This window comes from Micromys minutus (assembly GCF_963924665.1).
Source record: "Micromys minutus genome assembly, chromosome: 21".
In the NCBI taxonomy this organism is placed as follows: domain Eukaryota; kingdom Metazoa; phylum Chordata; class Mammalia; order Rodentia; family Muridae; genus Micromys; species Micromys minutus.
Genome location: NC_137956.1, coordinates 47,636,492 through 47,656,606, shown reverse-complemented (window position 1 = coordinate 47,656,606; position 20,115 = coordinate 47,636,492). Strand labels below are relative to the sequence as shown.

Here is a 20,115-nt window from a genome sequence, read left to right as displayed (position 1 = left end):
CTGAGAGACATTCTTTCCGTCTATGCTTCTTAGAATTGTTTTCGAAAACTTAACTATGTTTTCCTAACGCCCCTATGTCTCAAACCTGCCAAACCGCACAGCTTTAAGTCCCTTCAGCCATCTCTCTGCATTCTCCAGGTGGCTGGCTCTGCCTATTATTTCTCCAGAAAAGAAAGGAGCCATTGCTGGTCTCTTTTCTCTTTAAAAAAATTATTTGATGTATATGAGCACACTGTAGCTGTCTTCAGACACACCAGAAGAGGGCACCAGATCCCATTACAGATGGTTGTGAGCCACCATGTGGTTGCTGGGAATTGAACTCAGGACCTCTGGAAAAACAGTCAGTGCTTTAACCACTGAGCCATCTCTCCAAGCCGGTCTCTTTTTTCTTATTTCTCACCTAAGAGGTCTTCACTGTGACTGAATGTCCTTGACTATTTGCTTCTTAACAAGTGCATGAGAGAGTGTCTGTGACTGTGTGAGTGTGTATGTGCATGTATAAGTCTTTGTGTGTGTGCATGTGTGATTGTGAGAGTACTATGTGAGTGTATGAGTACTTGAGTACATATGTGTGTGCCTTGTGAGTGTGCAAGTGTATGTAAGTGTGTATATATGAATATGTGCATGTCTGTGTGTGCACGTGTGTGAGAGTACATGTGTCTGTGTGTATGTATGTGTGTAGAGAGTATATGTGATTGTGTGTGTATGTGAGTGTGTAAATATAAATGTGTGAATGTGTATGTGTATATGTGTGTGAATGTGTGTATGTGTATAGAGTGTGTGAATGTGTATGTGAGTGTGAGTGTATGAATATGTGAGTGTGTGCATATGAATGTCTGCATGTGTGTGCATGTGTATGAATGTGTATGTGTGTATGTGTGGGACTGTGGGAGCACTCCTAAACCTGAAGACCGTCACTCTATGGTTGTTCTGCTGACACACAGCATGCGACAAGCTTGCAGGTGCTTTATGGGCTGTGAGAATGGGAGCAGGTCCAGAACCCTAGACAAAGCCCAAGGGATGGTCTCAGCCCAGGACAGCACTGACCAGTGTAAGACCCTGCCGCCAGGAGGGGCATCTGCTCCTGTAAGTAGGAGCCACAGAAACTTGATTGACGTCCTCTTGCAAGATCCTCCATGAAACATATTAGAGGCATTTCAAGGACAGCTGTGACTTCCCAGAACGGCCAAAGCGCTTAGAGTCCTGCTCTCGTGGGGTTTTCCTATGTCTGATCTTAACATTAATCACTAGGTTAGGCTTCAAGAGACTTTTTACATTGGGGTGTGGGGAGGGGCACATGATCATGTGAACACTGAATGTGCATGCCAAAGCTAAAGCGCAGAAGGAAGTCAGAGGACAAACCCCAGAAGTTAGAATGTTCACCATGTGGACCCAGGGGTCAAGTTCAGATTGTTAGACTCTGCAGCAAGTGCCTTCACCCGCCGAGCCTCTCACCAGCCCTCGGGGGTTACTGAGGGCTTCTAGAGGGAATGACTGACCCTCACAAGAGGAACAGAGGGGCAGGCCTCATGTGTAGGATTCTCCCCGCCAATCCCTGTGGTTGACTCATGGTTGCTATGCCTTCCTGGTTCCTGGAGGCTGCGCACTGGCCTGTCCCACACTCCGTCTAATGCAAGGTTTAGGACTTGGTTCCCTGGGTTCTGCCTGATGGGGAGTAGTCACAGCTGGTCTGAGTGACACCACTCATCAGAGAAGTAGTCACAGATGTTTGTTCCTGTCCCAAGCTCTCCTGCCTACCTTCTCCTAACACCACTTACTGGTTTCTCAGAGATATGAGCTCCATTCTGTAACAGGAGCTCCTTGTGACCCCAGATTCTAGCTAGCCCAATTAGCCATTCCAACATGGCTCCAAGTACTAGGCATTTATTCTGAGCTCACTATCTCCAAGCAGGAGTCTGCCGGGGAGCCATTTCCAGAAGGCAGGAACATGAGGAAGGTTCTTTAGGGCCTGGGACCATGGCTGGGGCTGGCCTGTGGGACAGTCACAGACATTCAGCAGATGAGGAGGGAAGGGATATGTTACTCAGAATATGGCAAAGGCTGGCATGTGGGCTGATGTGTGTGCTGTCAGTGACACTAAAAGTTACCTCCTGGTCAACTACCTCTTCATTCTTCTCATGGTGTTGTGGGGGAGCACACCACTGTGGTATCCTAACGTTTTCCATTCTCTCCGGGTCTGGTTAATTTCCCTTTTCAACACACGGGGTGGGTAGGCGCCTCTGCAGAGACTAGGAACTGACCAGAATTCCACAACAGTGTTCCAACTTCAGTAGGTTTTGTTTTTTTCCCAGTTTGTTTTTTTCTGGGTTGGGCAATGGTTGGTTTTCTGTTTACAGAAGGGCACTGCCCTCTTATTGTACAAAAGAGCTGAAAGTCATCTGGTTTGAAGAGAAATTATGAAAGCAAACATTTAGGGGGCGGAACCCTAAGACAGAATGCCAAGAGCAAGTAGGAGGTGTGTGGAGACAGAACTGAACCTAACAGAATTGAAAGGCTAGAGACAAGCAAGAGCCCAAGGGCCACAGTGAAAAAGCATGAAGCCAGATAGCTCAGGGAGAAGGGACCCGGCAGCTGAGCTAGAGCATCCAAGTCATATAAGATGAAAAAGACAAACTGAGGCTAAGTGCTTGAGAGCCCAGAAACCAAGAGGAAGTGCTCTGGGTTTTACCTGTTACATCTCCAGACCACTTGGACAGTGGGAAAGGTGGCTTCCTCCAAAGCTAGACTCATTTGAGGAGAAAGATAAATGGGGTGCATGACATATGGGGATCAATCAAGGAAGCCACTGGAACAGCTTCAGCACTGCCCCAAGAGCAGGAGGTGTCACAAAAGTGGGACCTCCCCAGAAGTCCCTTCAGGAGCAGAGCAAAGAACCACACAGCTGACTAACTCATGAGGTAGGTATTGGTCCAAGCCGGCTTCCATGACAGAGAATATCACCATATATGGAGTGAAAACTTAGGGGGGAAAGAGGCAAAGAAAACAGGAGAGTACTGAACAGACTTGAAGACAGAGAGAAATGCCTAAAGATAGCCTAAACAAGACGCACGTGGCCCCAGTGCCGGCCTGTCTGCTGGCCATATGGTGTGTGATAAGACGGGATGTTTGCATTTATCTTCCGTGACTTGTCACGGTCCTTCAGCCCTGACGCTCGGATTCCAGTCTATACCCCCAGGCTGGGAAGCAATCACTGCCACAGCCCCTCCCCCACTCCTGCTGCCCTATCTCAACCCCCACATAAGCCACAGCTGTTTTCCCACAACCCCTGTAAGACACCGGGCTGTGGCTGTGAGTGCCTAGGCCAGCTGTGGCACAGGGGGGCAGCGAGCTAACCCACTAACACTTCCTGTCACGTTAGCCCAGGTCCTCTGTAGAGGACAGCTTATTCACGGCCTTGAGCGTTTCTTGGAATTGTGTCTCTCTCTGGTGTATTCCACCACCTCATCTGTCCTCATGAGAACAGCCAAACGGTAACTGTAAGGTGCCAATCCACTAAGGCAGGTCTGCTTTCTCTCCCTGAAAACCCCAAATATCCATGTGCAGGAGGCCCATCCTCAGCCCGCAAACTGTTCTAAAGGGACCTCAGTTCCTGCTCTGATCAGCTAAGTTTTGACTGAGGAACCCTGTTGTGGAGGTCACTAGGCATGCTACTGGGATGCCAAGCTAAAGGTGAATTTTCAGGTAAGTGGTGTGGCAGTTTGTGCCTGTAATCCTGGCACTAGGGAGGCTGAGCCAGGACTGAGTTTGAGGCAAGCCTGGGAGACGTGAGTTTCAACTTAGCATGGGTGACAGAGTAATGCCGTCTCAAAACCAAGGAATACTTTTGTAGGCATCCAGCATCAATATCAACTATTCAAATCTCACTATCATACACATACACACACACACACACACACACACACACACACACATGCACACACACATACTCACACACACACTCACACACACATACACACACACACACACACACACACACACACACACAATGCCTAGCAAGCAATCTTAGAGGAAGAAGGGTTTATTTCAGCTCATGGTTTAAGTGGACAGTCCACCTTGGTGGGGACGTGGGAGCTTGAGGTGAGGGGATCTCACTGCATCTAGTCAGGAAGCAGGGATGGATGCTGGTACCCAGCTCACTTCGTGGTCTGCAGGAGCCTAGCTTGGAGGATGGTGCTGCCCACTTAAATTTGCCCAGTTTAGGTTATCCCTCACAGGTGTGCCTGAAGCCTAGCCCTGTAGGTGGTTCTAGATCCCTCATGTCTACCAGGAGCAGTAACTACCATGGCATCCCATGCAGTGTGTGAGTGAAGCCAAGCCCCTTATGCACAGGGATGTGTTTCTGGACATTCTGTGGCTATATGAAACTGCAAATAATATCAATCATTATATGATACTTATGATAAAGCTCATAAATTGGGCAAAGGAATAACTATTTAAAATGGAACCACACTATCCTCTAGTAAAAGTTACTTGACATTTATTATTTTTGGATTTTTTTTTCCCATATAATACCACTGGACCTTGGAGACCTAGAGTGACTAATACTTTAGGAAAAGAAGCCACTAAGAAAGGGGGACATTGCGCATATGTTTAAAAAAAAAGTTTATCTAAAATCCACATTCAGTGGGAATCTATTTGTTATCTCCTAGGGGGCCAGACCAACCTTTGAGGCAGCCTTCCTCAGAGACCACAATAGAGACAGCTCTGTCCCAGCCTTTTCTTCACCAGTGCTGTTCCCAGATGCACTTAGCCAGGGCAGGCGGCAGGTTCCCTGTGCCTCTCTGTCTTGCAGTAATGACTTCTAGGTGCTATGAACCATCTGCTATGGAATTTTTAGCCAAAGCAAGCAGTTGCTAAGAGCCTCAAAGGAAAAGATTTGAGGTGCAGACTTAGCACAAGGAAGCCCACGCCCTAGCAAGTACCACACATAGCCATTTGATAACATCTTGAGGTTTGCACATGAGCCTCTCCTGAGTAGCCCACACCCTCACTCCCAAACCGAAGGAATCTAAGATCAAGAAGGGCAGGGTAGGCTTAGCAGGAGCAGCGGTGGCTTTATAAGTGGCCAGCAGCTCAAGTCAAGGGCAGCTGGCCTGGGCAGGCCCTGACATGAGTCTGGCAGAAGGCAAGAAGGCAGAGCCCAGCCCCATCGAAAAGCATCTTAGGCTATGAACTCACGGGCTCCAGCCCAGACATGGAGGCAATTCTCTACACACAGCCTAGACACAGCTGTTACTGTCTGACTCTGGACCTCAATGAGGCAACAATGGGAAGACACTTCAATCTACAGATTCCCATCTGCTAGAGGTCTGCAGCTAATAGTACTATGTCAAACTAAACAAAATTGGTGTTTATGTCAGTAGAGTGGTGGAAATTATGTATGTCCCAACCAAAGACTAATAACCCCTGAGAGCCTTCATCAGACTCCAGGCAAAGTTTCTATATTCACTGTGCAATGTTTATCTTTTGTTTTGCTTTGAGGCAGGGCCTGACCATAAAAGCCCAGACTAAGCTGCAACTAAGTAGCCTGGGTAGAATTTAGACTCATTGTCCTTTGCCGGTACTTACCAAATGCTGGGATTACCACCCTGCTATGGGCAATGTTGATGCTCATGACAACTTTTAGGGTGATGGTTGCACATGTATTTTTAGAGAGGCGGAGACTCAGACACAGTGTTCACACAACTGATCCACGCCAGGGTCAGTGAAATTCAACCCAATACCCATAGGCATTGCGCCAACTGCCCAAGCCATGGGTCTGTCTGTGCGCCTTTGCTCTCTGGCTCTGCCGGAGGGTCAGTGGCTGACCATTTACAGCAGTGAGCCAGGACTCCCCTTGTACAGTGGCCTCTCACCAAAGCCTGGCTTCCTGGATCACATGGAAATACATGGAGCAAATAATTTCAAGAAGAGAAAAACACTCGGAAGTTTATTTGAAGGAGGGGAAAGAGACCACCCCCACACAACGCACTCCTAAAATAAATAGAAATTAATCAACAAGAGAAGTATGTCCCAACCAGTCTTCAGATGCATCTCTGTGAGCTGCTATGTCATGCAGTGGACCACGAAGACATAGCATCCAGGGTGATGCAATCGAAGACCCAGAGCTTGGCTCCTGAAGCTTTCCTCTCAGTGACCTCAGAGAGGAGAGGATGGAAACCTCCCAAGAGAACAAGGCCATCAGAGACCATCACTGATCTCCTGGCATCTCTCCCTTCTCAGAGGCTGAGGCCAGCACAACAAGGAAAGGGGACCAGCGCAATGATTCAGTGGATGGCACTCCCCTCACACCCCTGACAACCAGAGTTTAATCGGAACCACCTAGAGGTGGAGAATAGAACCAATTCACAGACATGTTTGTTTTTTTTTTTTTAACCTCCACACAGGTGTGTGTGTCTCTACAATGCAACAGTGTTTCCAAAAAAGAATTAAACATAGATAAGATGGCTGTCTGTCAGCCTTTAACTTTAAAAGAAGAAATGCACATTGTGAAGTGGAATCCTGGAAGTCAAGAGGCTACAAAAGTAGCTCATGCTACTTCCAGTGACCACCTGGAGAGATCAGAATCGGTTGATTAAAAAGAAGAGGAGACTGACCTTGACGTGGGCCACGTAGTGATGACACACCTCATCCATGTGGGTCAGCTGCAGCCTCTCCGCGACCTGCCCCACGGTCTCTCCCAGGAACACAAAATAGACTCTGGGCAGCTGGCCCTTCTCCTTCTGCGCCACATCAGCGGTCAGATTGTAGTTCAGACCTGGCAATAAATAAGGGTCAAAGATGTCAGCAGAGATGGGTACACGGGGCTGAGACCACTCGGCCCCACAGTTCTGTGGAGACCCTATACACAGTTCACACCGTATAGGAAACTGCCCCCCAGCTCATATCAAGACTTTCTCAGAAGCCTGTAGTCAGCCCATGGAAGACCCAGGATGGCCTCTGTCTTCCCAGGGATTCTGTGCACATTAGACTTAGGGCTTGTCCTTGTTCAAACCTCATGTCTTTGTGAGATGCCAACAGAACCCCAATAGGGATATAGTCAGATATTACTTTTATCATACATAGGGTGCTGTTCATATTCTGATAGGCCAGCATCACGGCAAGCCTGTCAAATGTAGCTAGAAGGGACTAACATCCTGAAAGTGACTTTTATTTGACCATGTGACGTGATACAGGGAACAACTGTTTGCATTGATTCCGTATCTCTCCCAAATGCCAAACCTTCTCCGACTGTGTGTTACCCCCGGTGGCATGAGCAGAGGCCATGCCAGACACAATGAGGTGTCAGTCAACACGCAGACAAAAGCAGTCTACTGTTGTGGAACCCCATACTTGGAAACTGAGATGCAGGCTGGGGATGGCTTTACACTCAGGGAGCCCATCCTTCCAACGGGACTTTGGCTATCATGGCTTCTACATGGTGCTTTTCTCCTGAAACCTCAGCCCTATACCCGAAATGGCAATGCCACACAGCGGAGTGGCCTGCACACAGAATAGAACAGGAAAAGGAAGGAGGGCGCTGTGATGCCAGTGCAGGCCTGGGAAACCCAGTAGACCTTGCCTCCGCTACTCTGAGTCTGTAAGTAAACAGCCAGCTGTAACTGAACCCCCACATCAGCAGATCTATAGCACTGTTCTCTGCGGCAGGGGCCTGCCCCTCTCTAAGTCATTTTATTTCTTAACTCCATTGTGGGTTCTGAGGTTATCATATTTTCAAAGCTTTTTAAAAACGTATAATGTGTGTGTGTATGATTGCATGCTCCACGAGACCAAGCTCTCTGTTGCCAGAAGGGAGCATCCGATCTCCTGGAACCCGAGGCCCGGGTGGCTGGGAGCTGTCCAGCTTGGGTACTGGGAACCGAACTTGGGTCCTCTAGGGATTCCAGTCTCTGAGCACTGTGCCTAGCTCCGGGAAGTATAGCTTTCATGGTGGAAGAACAAGAATGTCTGCCTCTGAGACGACCCGATGAGAGAGCTGACCAGTGAGTGGGAGGCAAGCAAGCCACCCCAGGCCATCTCCACACACTGTCTTGTCAGAAGCAGAGCCACTGACAGCCAGTGCCTGGCCAGTGTTTAAATATGGTGAGGCCAACCCACAGGAATGGCTGTCTCATCAAACAACATCAAAGAGACCCACGACCAAGGGATGTCTGAACAGGGAGAGGGAAAGGTGATTTGACAGCTGTCTGTGGCTGTGCCTCTGCATACTTTTTGCTCTATCTAATGGCTTCCCTGGGCCCCTGCCATATCACGGCTTCCCAGCATGCCTGAACGGCAGATTCCTAGCTAGTGAAGGCTGTGGTGCCCTGACTTGCATATGCCAACAAGCGGCTGGTTTCTAAGGCAAAGCTGGGTCGCCAGGAGGGACCCAGGACATGGATCTCCAGGAGATAGTTCTACTGTTAAGAAAAGGACATGGGGAGAAAGTGATTGGGTAGAGAAAACTCAGGTAGAAGCAGATGTCACAAGTGCAGTGTGCACTGAGACTGCCAAGGCCTTGGAGAAATCCTATAGCTCAGCTCATGCAAAACCTTCATTCTTGAGACAAGGGGACCTGAGGCTTCAAAGGGGAAAATACTCAGTCCAGCCTGAGAGCCATCTACCATTCAGTTCAGCAGAGTCTGGACTTCTCCAGATCTAGTCTGGTTGCTCCTACCACACAGTCTGAGAACTTAATGTTTCAGCCTCACTGGACCTGAAACCTCTTACCCTTCAAATCCAGAAGTGGCAGAGCCAAGCGCAGTGAAGCTCTAAGCCAATCAACCGTTGACTTCAGGCAGCAATAACCCAACGGTAGGAATAGTTACGTTTAAATGAAGCGAGCTTCAAAATGCTATTTAGTAAGATTACATCTGGAGATGCCTACTGCTGGGACAAAGTCAGAGGCTGTGGCTAGAGCTTCCTGGTCTTAACAGCCCCTGTCCAGCCACCTTCCTTGCTGACAAATGAGGGCTGTGGGACAGCAGTCCCTGGTGATCCAGCCAGATGAGCTCAGAGACAATAGAAGGAACACAGGAAGACAGGGAGGAAGGTATGGACTCCAACACACATCCTCTTGGCTTTTTCCAATCCCCCTGTCTCCACTAAGGGTACATCTCTAATTTGTGGTACAGGTCAGGACTCCAAGCAGCACTCAGCAGGTGGACTTCAGTGCCTTTGCACATCTAAGCATGCCCAGAGTTGCGCTGGATACTTCGCAAGCGCCCACTGCTCAAAGTATCACCACAGTCACTATAGAAGATTCTGGAGACTCATGGAAGGGGAGGAAGCTGCCAATCAAACAACAGAGTCATGGATGAGACAGCAGCTCTGCTCTGAGTGGGGCATGTGGGGTGCTAACTCCTTAACCTAGCAGATTTTTCTCCAATGTCTGAGTGCCTGATCCCAGACAGACCTGGTTATCCAATTGGCCAAAAAGTAATCATCTCCTCTCTTCGAGCTTGGTATGATATGTATCTTGACGTTTTAAGTATAAAGAAGTTGATTCTACATCAGACTCTCACTTCTAGAAACAAGCAAGATTCATCATGAAGAAACTCCTGCGTGAGGGGAGTCTGGGAGCTGTCAGAGTAAGGAGCAACGGTCGACTAAAGCCCTCCGTCCAGTGGCAGCTCTAAATAGCTCCCACTCAAGCACCCCATACTAGGGCCAATCGGCTTGTTTGGGGTCGGGTGGTGCCTCAGCAGCCACCCCCTAATGCAAGACAGCCCTCAAAGCCCCTGCCCAGGAGGATGATGGTTCCTGTTAGCGCCGGTTCCCACAGCACATGACACATCAAGTTCTCCCTTCTGGCAGTTTGTGTCTATGCCATGTTGAGTGATATCATGTGATGGAAAAGCTGACCGTCCCATCAGGCTTTCCCCTCCTCTTCCCTCCCTGCCTCAGAGCTGGTTCCCAAAGGCCCCCCGCATGGGCTAGGGCTGAGAGCGCCAGCTGTCTTGAATCAACTGGGGCTCTGGTCTGTCGTGGCCAACACCAAATCATTCCCAATTCTCCATCAGAACAAGCTTTCAGCTGTGACAGTCTCCTTGTGTCTCCTTCCAGCATTATTCAGCCTCCCTCAGCGAATCCCAGGAGAGGAGGCAAAGGGACGTTTCCACTCTGCTAGCCTTTCTTAATTCTCTCTTCCTCCACAGAATGTGGTATTTACTTGGCAGTAATCAGTTTCTTAGGTAACCCCGTTCCTTCCATGACAGGGCTCTCCCTTTCCCATCCCTACACTTCAGGGGACCAGAAGCTTTGAGAATATTCTCTTCGTGCAAAAAGCTCTTCAGAGTAAATATACCACCTCTAGCTTCAGAAAGAAAAACAAAAGTTTGCGGGCACCAGGTATCTGCTTCCAACTATGTTTCTGCTATGCCTGCGGTCATTCTCAGGAGCTAGGATCTACAGCTTGTCTGCAGGAGGTAAAAGGGCTTTGCTCATGTAAAGCTTTGTCAGGTGGTCTGTGAGCCAGGGAACCATGAGGGTAGAGGATCAGAGCACAAAACACAAGATGGGGACACAGCCCAGTGGTTAAGGGTTTTCATAGCATGAGACCCTGGGTTCAATCCCTGAACTAGCAGATGGGAAAAGCAACTTGGAGGGGCTCAGCCCTTCCTGGTTTTCATCTGATGCTAGGGCAAGCCTACGACCACCAAGAGAACCCTATGGTCTCTCTCAAGACACAGCCTGTGGGGGAGGGGCAAATGGCTCTTAGTTACAGCACTCGATTCTCTTCTGTGGCTGTCAGAAGCCACAGGCAGCCAAGGATGAAGTTTCTGAGAAGACTCTTTGGAATGAGCCGAACTCTTGTTTGCCATTGCTTAGCGAAACATGGGGGAAACCTGTCCTTGGGGCTGCCCGCTGCCAGCATGGGAAGCCAGCCCGCGTGCCACTTGGCACGTGTCTAGAAGGGCAAGTGAAGAGACCCCTCCCGCTAGAATGTGAGTCTGTGCTTTGTGCCCAGGGCTAAGCACGGAGTCTGGCAGAGCTTCGTCACACTTTGCTGATCCAAGAGCCCAAAATAACACAGATGAGGCTCATTTTCCCACCTCCATGCTTCCAGAGTCCTGGGGAAGTGTCCTCGGAGAGCCAGTGCCCTCCGGAGTAGGAACAAGGCCTTAATACTTCAGATCCCCCATGAACCCGGAAGCTTCTCGGCTGGATTACGAAGCTCCTGGTTCTCAGCTCCAAGCTCACTGCCCACTCTGCTGTAACTCTGTGGTTGGGATCCCACAAACCTGTTTTGCCAACAGCTCCCTGCGATGCTCTGCCAATACTAAGAGGCGAGAAAGATGTGGGGAGCCTGCGAGGCTGGAGGGAGAAAGAAGGCCTTGCTCTTTCCTGCTTATTCATCTGCTTAGCCAACAGCCATGTTTGTTTTGTTTTGCTTTTTCCTGGCAGCTGGCCCCAGCAGCCGTAACTCGTCTTCATAGCTTCTTCTCCGTGAACCAAAGCCTTCACTGTACTTTCTCAGAGGGACAAGTAGCACCACCCAGTACTCTCTGCTAAAAGATCTGGGTCCCAGTTGTACATGGTCCCTTCTTCGGACTCACAGGTTCTGATAACCCCAAGGGAGGAGTTAAGTAATCGTAGCCTTGACTGGCCACCCGGAAGCTTGGTAAAACACAGGCCGCCATGTTCTCCCTTGGAGTGCCCGTTCAGTTTGAGCGCACACGGCTAACTAGGAAGCCGGAAGGTGATGCCACACGGCTGAACTGAGGAGATAGCTGGCCAGCTATTGGCTCTGTCCCAGCCACGTCAGGAAGGAAGGAGCGAGAGCTCCCTACGGGCCTGCAGCACAGAACTGTTTCTGGTGCGTCCCCAGCAGTAGCTGTAGAAACGTAGAGGGGTCTCTTTCACGGACTATATTAAAAACTTGCATGAATCCTCCCTCTCAAACTTATCATATGGCTGTGTTCAACGTGGCCATTTCTTTTCTAACAGATGAAAGAAAAAATCCTTATAAATAAGTATGAAGTTAATTGTAGCGTCTGTTCAATCCAGGTGACCGAGGTAACTTGCCAGCGAGACAGCCGGCCACTGGCATGCTGAGGTCAGGATGGAATGATCCTGTCAGCTGTGTGCCCCCAGTACCTAGGTGATGCTGTACGCAAGCTTAGTGGAGTGGGGGAGGCTCCAGATTTCTGTGGTCTCCTTATGTTATTGTATGGAGGGTTGCACGCATTGGAGGGTTGCATGCATTGGAGGGCTGCATGCATTGGAGGGCTGCATGCATTGGAGGCTCAGGCACTCTATCCCGACAGCCTGCTGCCCCACCCAGTGAGGGCCGTCTGGTCCTCGTGTGTTCCGGAAAGAATGCTGGAGGTGGTCCTTGGTGTTACTTGTCCTAGGGCTGGAGGGAGTGTGAAATCTGAAATATGTAAATGAGCACAGGGAAGTGAAAGGAAGAGCCTCAGGGGAAGAGTATCCCTGCCTGCAAAGCCCACTGGGAGAGGGAACTCCAGCATCCCCCAGGTTGTCAGCAGGCTAAGACTGCTGAGTCCTGACACTGTGACTCATTACCGATTTCTCCTGGTACATTCTTGCCCCGGAATCGGAAGCACGCTGTGACGTTCAGGCAGTTCACAGGCTGCTGTCCATCGTGACACTGAGGTGCTGTGATGTTGATTGAGGTCGGCAGGAAGATGGAGACATCCACCGTGATGATCGGTCTGGCCCTGCGGGACGCAGAGGGGGAGGGGAACCTGTTAAGTAGCAGCTCTCAGAACCAAACATGAACCGTACAGGCTGAATAGATTCCCGGGCCTTCAGCCAGCATTTAATTAAAGAATGAAATGCCCCAAGAGGGAAAGGCCACTGTGCTCTGTAAAGATTTTTTTCCCCTAGTTTTAAAAGCAGCACATTCCCTAAAATACTAATGGTTTGCTTCCCGGTAACAAAGGCAAGTCAGTCGTTAATGAGACACAGCTGGCTGAAGCCATACATCAACTACCAGATGCTGGGTGATTATTTAAAATTTCACCCAAGAAGTTCCGCTTTCCATCTCGTTGGGGAGACACTGTCGAGAAGTTTCTACAGCATGAGCCGGGGCTCAGAGACCAGACACAGCCGGCTGGGACAGCTTACTCCCAGAACCCCAGAATCCCAGTACTAAGTCAGAAGGAGTTCCCAGAGTCCCAGGCCAGCCTGGGTACCGGAGTGAATGCTTGTATTAAGAAGCCAAAAGAAGCAGGCGGCAGAGGAGAGACAGAGACAGACCATTAGATGGAGACAGTGGCTTCTCCCCCTTTTACCAGTGTGAGTTAGAACTTGGCAAACTTCTATCTTGTCCACTTGGCCAAACATCCTCTTTTATTTATGCCTATCAACTCATTGAGTATGTTCTAAAAAGAATTGATTAATGGAGTCCCAGCTGGTACCAACAGAACACTTCAAGGAATTAGCATGTCTGGCCTAAGGACAAAATAAAATCCAATAAACACAGTCTCCTCCCTGACACGTCCACCCGCCCCAGCCCCTGATGGATGACCTGCATCCCTGGACTCCCCTGGGGCATTGAGACTAAGGCTGAGACAGAAGCAGGCATCTCTTTCCCATCTTAAACATCTGCTCAAGGAGGTGTCACCTAAGCTGTGGCTTGACCTTGTCCCCTGCAGGCCTCACAAAGAGAACCTTTCTCTCCTCTCAGGAGCCCCGAGAGACACCAACAGCATGGGAAAGGCAAGCATAAGGCTCAACCGAGGGGCGCCGGGGTGACTGGACAGAGGGAACAGAGGACCAACCAACCCCAGGACACGAGGACATTCAAGGAAAACCTGGGCATATAGGGCACGGAGAAGCCACTTGGCTCAGACGGCATGAGGGGACCCCGCTGTAGCTGCCATTGCAGAGACAGGAGTGCCAACAGAGGGCAGCTGTGACCGGGCAGTGAACTGTGGGACTCTGAGCAACTCTGGCTATGGGGCAAAAGGAAGTCAGACAACACTGGGTGTACCAGTGATGTCATGATTAACTTTGTCAACTTGACAGGATCTGGAGTCACTATGAGAACACTTGAGGGGCTTTCTAGATTAGGTTAAGTGAGGCAGGGAGACCCACCCTGGATGGGGAGAGTGCCACCCATGGGCTGGGGGTCTCCAGCCATAAAGGAGAAATCAAACTGAGTGGCGGCATCCCTCTCTCTCCGCTTCCTGACTCTGGGTGCAATGTGACCCCCTGCCTCACGCCTCTGCCTCCATGACTTCCAAATGGACTGTACCCTTAAACTTCAAATCAAAATAAACCTTTCCTTCCTTAGCTTGTTGGGTTCCCCCCCCCCCCGCACCTCCCCCCAGGCACTTTGTCATAGCAATAAAAGTAGGCAGCGGAGAAGCTGAGGAACACCTCATGAAAGGCAGCTGCTGATCCCCTCACAGCTGGTCTCTTCCTGGGAAGCCTCTCTATCTAGTTCTCTCTCAGTGTCTCTCTGTCTCTCTTTCTGTGTGTGTGTTTGCACACACACATACATGGTCTCAGCTCTGTGACTTAACTCTGCCTGCTGCCTTATTTAGGAAAATAGCTACAGTCTCTTTCTAAACCTGACCCACAAGTCTGAGGCCCATCTCTGGGTGGGGCAAGCACAAAGACAAAGGATCCAAAGCTTCAGGGAGAGAGCTAGGCTCCTTTCCACAATGACACCCTGGCAACCCCTGACCTGCCAGGCTATGGAAAAGAGGATGAAAGGCCAGAGTCCTTCCCTTTATCAGCTGGTCAGAAAGAAGGCAGGGTCCCTTCCCAGAGAGCTCAGCTGGGAAGGACGACATAAGCAGGAGACGGAAGGAGCAGTCCAGACAGAACTATAGTAGAGACAATATCCTGTGTACTGTATGGATGCATCACCTGTCAATTAAAAAGCCTATGGCCTATGGCTTAGGCAGGAAATAGACGGTGGGCCATTCGGAAGACAGGAAGGATTCTGGGAAAGAGCAAGACCAGGAAGATGTGAGGAGATGGACACATGGTACCTGAGCACAGGTAGCCAGCCACGTGACAAAATGTAGATCAAAATGAATGGGTCATCTTGTTGCAATTCTAGTCCAAGAAGAGCCTGGCTATATGGCCAAGGTATTTGAAATATATTCTGAGTCTGCGTCTTATTTCTAAGAGCATGGGGCTGGAAGGAAGAACCAGATGTGACTTCAACAAACCACCTCACAAGCTTGCAAAGCAGGATCCTTTGAAAGGGTGGGCAAAGCCCTCCTGGGCCCATCTCCTTCTACAACCTGTTACATCAGGCCTCTTGGGTTTTTGTTTCCATTTCAAGTTTTTTTTTTTTTTTTGGCTGAGGAGAGCAATCTTTCCTAAGCCTCTCTGGTCACTTCCTTTTCTCGTTGGTGGCACCGCACCAGGCCCCTATCACCAGAACACAGGACCAGCCCCTGTGAGCAAACTTCCTGAGGGCAGAGCTGCTCACACGCCTCGGGTGGTCCCTCCTGCCACTTACCAACCCCTGAGATAACAGAGGCAGTGAGGGGGCACCCGAGGACAGAGCCAGGGTGCTTTTGAGACTTCAAAGAAGTGGGTAATTAGAGTTCTCCTGGCAGGGAAGGGGCAGGTGAAGGCTAGTTCTGAAACCAACCCTGGGCTTTCCTCTGTCCAGGAAGCTCACTGGCAGCCACACGGATGGAGATCCTCAGTTAGGTTTGCTGTTAGCCACAGCTCAAAGCTTCCCCAAATCCCAAGTGCAGCCCTCAGTGTGCACAACCACGGTGAGCCCAGAAGCTATCTGTAGGCAAGCGCATGCCTCTTTGTTTGTCTCACCCAAAGAAGAAACTCGAAATCTAACTTTCCTGACCTATCTGTGGACCCACTGACCCCCAGTCTCCTTCCCCCTAACCACAGTTGTGTGGCCCCTGCCACACAATACCCAAAAAGCTGCAACCAGCCAATATAGTCACTGATCTGCCAGAACATGCCACCTTTTTGCTAAATGTGACCCCACCGTTGCCCCTGACCATGTGGCCCGGCTTTGCTATCCCATGGGTCCTTATTACCATCTGGAATTTTTTTTAAAGCTTGTTCTAATTTGCTTTCCTTTTGATGCGATAAACACCATGACCAAAAGCAACAGGAGGAAAAAGGGTTTATTTCAGCTTACAACTTATGGTCCATTGTCATGGAAAGCTAAAGCAAGTGCTTGAAGCAGAAACCATCAAGGGTCACTGCTTGTCAACTCTCCCTGTGGCTCACTCAGCTAGCTTTCATATTCAGAGCAGGCCCCCCTGCCTTAGGGATGACACCGCCCACAGTGGGCCAGGCCCTCCTCCATCAATTAGCCATCAAGAAAATGTCTCGCAGGTCAACCAGATGGAAGCGATTCTTCCCCTGAGGCTCTTTCTCTCCAGGTGTGTCAAGCTGACAACCAAGTTCACACCACAAAGCTCCTAGTTCCTCACCCATAAAGCAGGTCAATAGCAATATACACACCACGGAGTTGTTTGGGGGGCTAGAGGTCAATTCATGCTGGGAGTGCAAGACACGGGTAGGTCTCAGAAACATAGTTTCTCAAGATAGTGAAAGAGCTGAGAAATTCGAATGTGTACAGTGCAAGTAGAACACGGGAAGGCTGGTAGATAAAGCCCTTGTCATGCAAGCCTGGGGACTTAAAATTGATTCCCAGAGTACCCATAAAGGTAAGACAGCATCCATTCCACAACATTGTCCTAATGTGCACCTCTCCAACACAATGACAATAAGAAACCACTTTTACCAGCATAAGGAAATGGGCAGGGTGGCAGAGAAGTACTTTGTCTTGATGGTGTAGAGTTTGCATGACTAGTTCACCAGTCAACGCTCATTGAGTCATATGCTAAAACCGGTACATTTTGCCGGATACAAATGATAATCCAAGAAAGAAAACACACAATGCATGTGCACTGCATGACAGTGAGGAGAGACCACACATATGATGGCAGTCCCATCCCATAGATGGCCCCACATACTGGGATCATAGCTGCTCTGGATGGTTATAAGCGAATTCGGTTAAACTCGGCCTCGATGAAATCACATACCGAAGCACCCCTCTGCATGCATGCTTGCGGCTAAGCACAGGACTGTATGTAACATGTGTAAGTGGTGCCTGGTACATGGGAGGCGTTCATCAGGGTCACCTGCATCATCATCTACTTGTGTATGACTCGCTGGCTAGAATTAGCTACCCAGGACCAGGACCGCCATGTTCTCTGTCCAGCCTCTAGCATCAGAAACATGCACAGTTTCAAGTCAGAGAGAGCGGGGACATGGCCTCGTGTGAGAGTGGTACCTCACTTAACGTTTGTACCCATGGAGCAGAGAGGTGAGCAGAAGCGTCTTTGGGTTTGGAGCTCACAGGGGAAGAAAGATGAGGCCCCAGCACCGAGGGGGAAGTGAGCTTCATCTCCCACACTAACCCAGAAGCCATCTCAGCTCTTTGCAAAGGGAAACTTAGTTTTCTCCAACGGAGTCTCCGTGAGTGTATCAACCGCACGAAGAAGAAGGTGACAGGATTTTCAGAGGTTTTTTTTTTTTTTTTTTTCTTTTTTTTCTTTTTTTTTTAATTATTCACTTATCTATTATGGTTTCTGATTTTGTGGAGATTTTTTTTTTTTTTTTTGGATTGCATGCACTTCTTGTGGTTTTACTTAAATACTGGAGTGGATATGTCTTTTTGTTTATTTTGTTCTGTTTTAGTTTCTGATTTCTAAGGAAAACAAGGGAAAGAAGGCCTGGGTTGGATGGATGGGGAGATGGGGAAGATCTGGAAGGAGATGAGAGAGCAGAAACAGTGGTCAGAATATATTATAGGAATGAGAACTTATCTATTAAAAAAGATAAAGCTTAAAAGATAAACAAAGCCTTTAATCCCAGCACTTGGAAGTCCAAGGCTGTGGATCTCTGTGAGTTCGAGGCCAGCCTGGTCGACAGAGCGAGTTCCAGGATAGCCAGGGTTGCACAGAGAAACCCTGTCTTGCAAAAACAAAAACAAACAACAGCAAAGACAAACAGATGCTCTGGGTATCAAGACAGCCGACTGCACCGTGAGAAGCCGGGGAATGTTTCCTCTGAGGGACCCTGAGAACCACAACGCTGTCAGGTCATTGTGAGGGGAAAGCAAGTCCCATGTGGTGTCTCCCTTCACCTTCACAGCTCGCCCAAGAGGAAAGCGCTATGCCAGAGAATAGGGAGGGCCAAGTGGAAACTGAGTCACGAGGGTAATAATTTAAGGAACCAGGGAGGTTTGAGTTCAGCATCTGGGGAATACATTGTTATCTTTGATACTGCAGGGCTTCTGGGTAGATGATACAAAATCAGGAAACAGAATATTAGAACGTCAAATCCAACCATATCCACAGAAGACTATCTTTTCCTTATACCAGGCTCCGTCTCCTAGTTACATGGTATCAGCCCACAGCTTCTGGGAAATACTCCTGTAATTGTTTTTGCCAGAGGAAAACCTTGGAACACAGGGGTCAAAGGGCTTGCCCAAGAAGTTCCACCTAGGAAGGCAGAGGCAGGGCTTGAACTCATGCCGCCTGCCCTCCAAGTCACACCCGAATTCAAGGCTATTCTGGCACTTTGACAACACAAAGCTCAGGGTTGCCTAGCGGTCAGCTGGTTCTTTCTGGTGGTAGCATGTCTCTCTGGGGACGCTGGGAAAAGGCAAAGGTGAACTCAAAGCATCTATAGTAGAGGGTTTCGTGGCTCTGGATCCTTTCCAGGTGTGGGACCATATCGGTTTATTTTGGGACATTCTACCATCGAGTTAGTAACGAAACTCTTGGCTCCCACTCCAAAGTAAAATCCTGCTTCCTCTGACTCACGCGGGCTGAAATACTTAAGGCTGTGCACGGGTCGCAATGGTGCTCACTGGGCTTTAGCAAGCCCTGGGCCTAAGCTCATGCCCGTCGCCTCTGCAGAGCCAGTGACCAGGCAGGAGGCTCCTCGTCCCTGAGATTGAGGACCGAGTGATGACCCTGGTCATAAAGATAAAATCCTAGGCTTCACAGGGTTTCCCAGAGCTTTGAGTGTCTGGTGTTTGTAGGAAACAAGAATGTTTATATAGAATGTCGGCAAGGGGGGCAGGGATGGTCATGGCCAAAGGCAAACAACCCTTGGATTAGGGTTTGGGTCACCCGAAACCCTGTCAAGATGTCCCAGAAAGCTCTCAGCTCCCTATAAGCTAGTCAAGGCCCCCACTCTGGAACTCTGAGGTAAAGACTGGGACTGGGAGAATAAAGGTAGCAATCCTGTGTGTGCAGAACCTTCAGCCTGCAAAGAGTAAGAGAAAAGCAAAAAGCCAACGGATGGGCTCTTTCCCAGTCCTCCCCAAAGCTCCAGCTGTTACACATGAACATGTCCCGTCCCTTCAGAGCCAGAGCCAGACACCTCACCTGAGGAGAACCACGCTGTCGGACAGGAAGGCTCCGATGGTGACATCTGAGAACAAGAATTCACAGACTCAGAACCTTGTGGAAACCAGCCCCAGCTGCCCTTTGGCAAGGCGCCACAGGGACAGAGGCCCGGCCTTGTGGTCAGGGAGTCTTCCCTACTGCTGCTGTCTGGCTTCCTAATGACTTTGTGAAAATTACAGCCACATTGTCTTAAGTGACAGCCAACTACATGCGGGTACAGAGGCCTGGAAATGGAACTGGGTGTGTTAAATACACAGTAGATTTTGAAGACCTAATTTTTAGAATAGAACTCGTTGATAACGTTTCTCTCAGTTATACACTCAGATGATAAGATGTCGGCTATTTTAGACTACCCATCATGAAAATTAACTTTGTCTTGTTTGCGTATGTTTTTCTGTAGCTGCTAGCAGATACTATTAGATATATAAACATATCATTGAGCAATGATTAGGCTTTAATCATTGAGCAACAGCAGATATGACTTCATTGGAATATATAGTTTACTGTAATCTGTATGGTGGATAACGTTTTAGTGATTTCTAAGCAGATCTTTGCCAAGAATTTGGGTTTTCCTAGCAAGACTTTGTGTCAAGGAGTTTCTTATCATAGCCGAAGCCATCAGGGAAAACTCCGGTTCTGTCGTGAGAGCGACTGTTAACTAAAGTGAAAACCTATCTTATCTCACACCTATCTGGATTTTGTGTGGTTTTGAGAAACAGGG

At 49.2% G+C, this 20,115-nt stretch overlaps 1 protein-coding gene across 1 annotated transcript in view; it reads right to left on the bottom strand.

Moving 5' to 3' along the window:
* The window catches only part of ITGA9 (integrin subunit alpha 9), a 273,563-nt gene that overhangs the window by 184,509 nt on the left and 68,939 nt on the right, over nucleotides 1-20,115 (bottom strand). Inside the window, exons 13-15 of the mRNA XM_080934771.1 lie at nucleotides 19,374-19,419; nucleotides 12,529-12,683; nucleotides 6,618-6,778 (exon numbers count right to left, since the gene is read on the bottom strand). Coding sequence (XP_080790897.1) covers nucleotides 6,618-6,778; nucleotides 12,529-12,683; nucleotides 19,374-19,419 — 362 coding nt within the window. The remainder of the gene's footprint in view (nucleotides 1-6,617; nucleotides 6,779-12,528; nucleotides 12,684-19,373; nucleotides 19,420-20,115) is intronic.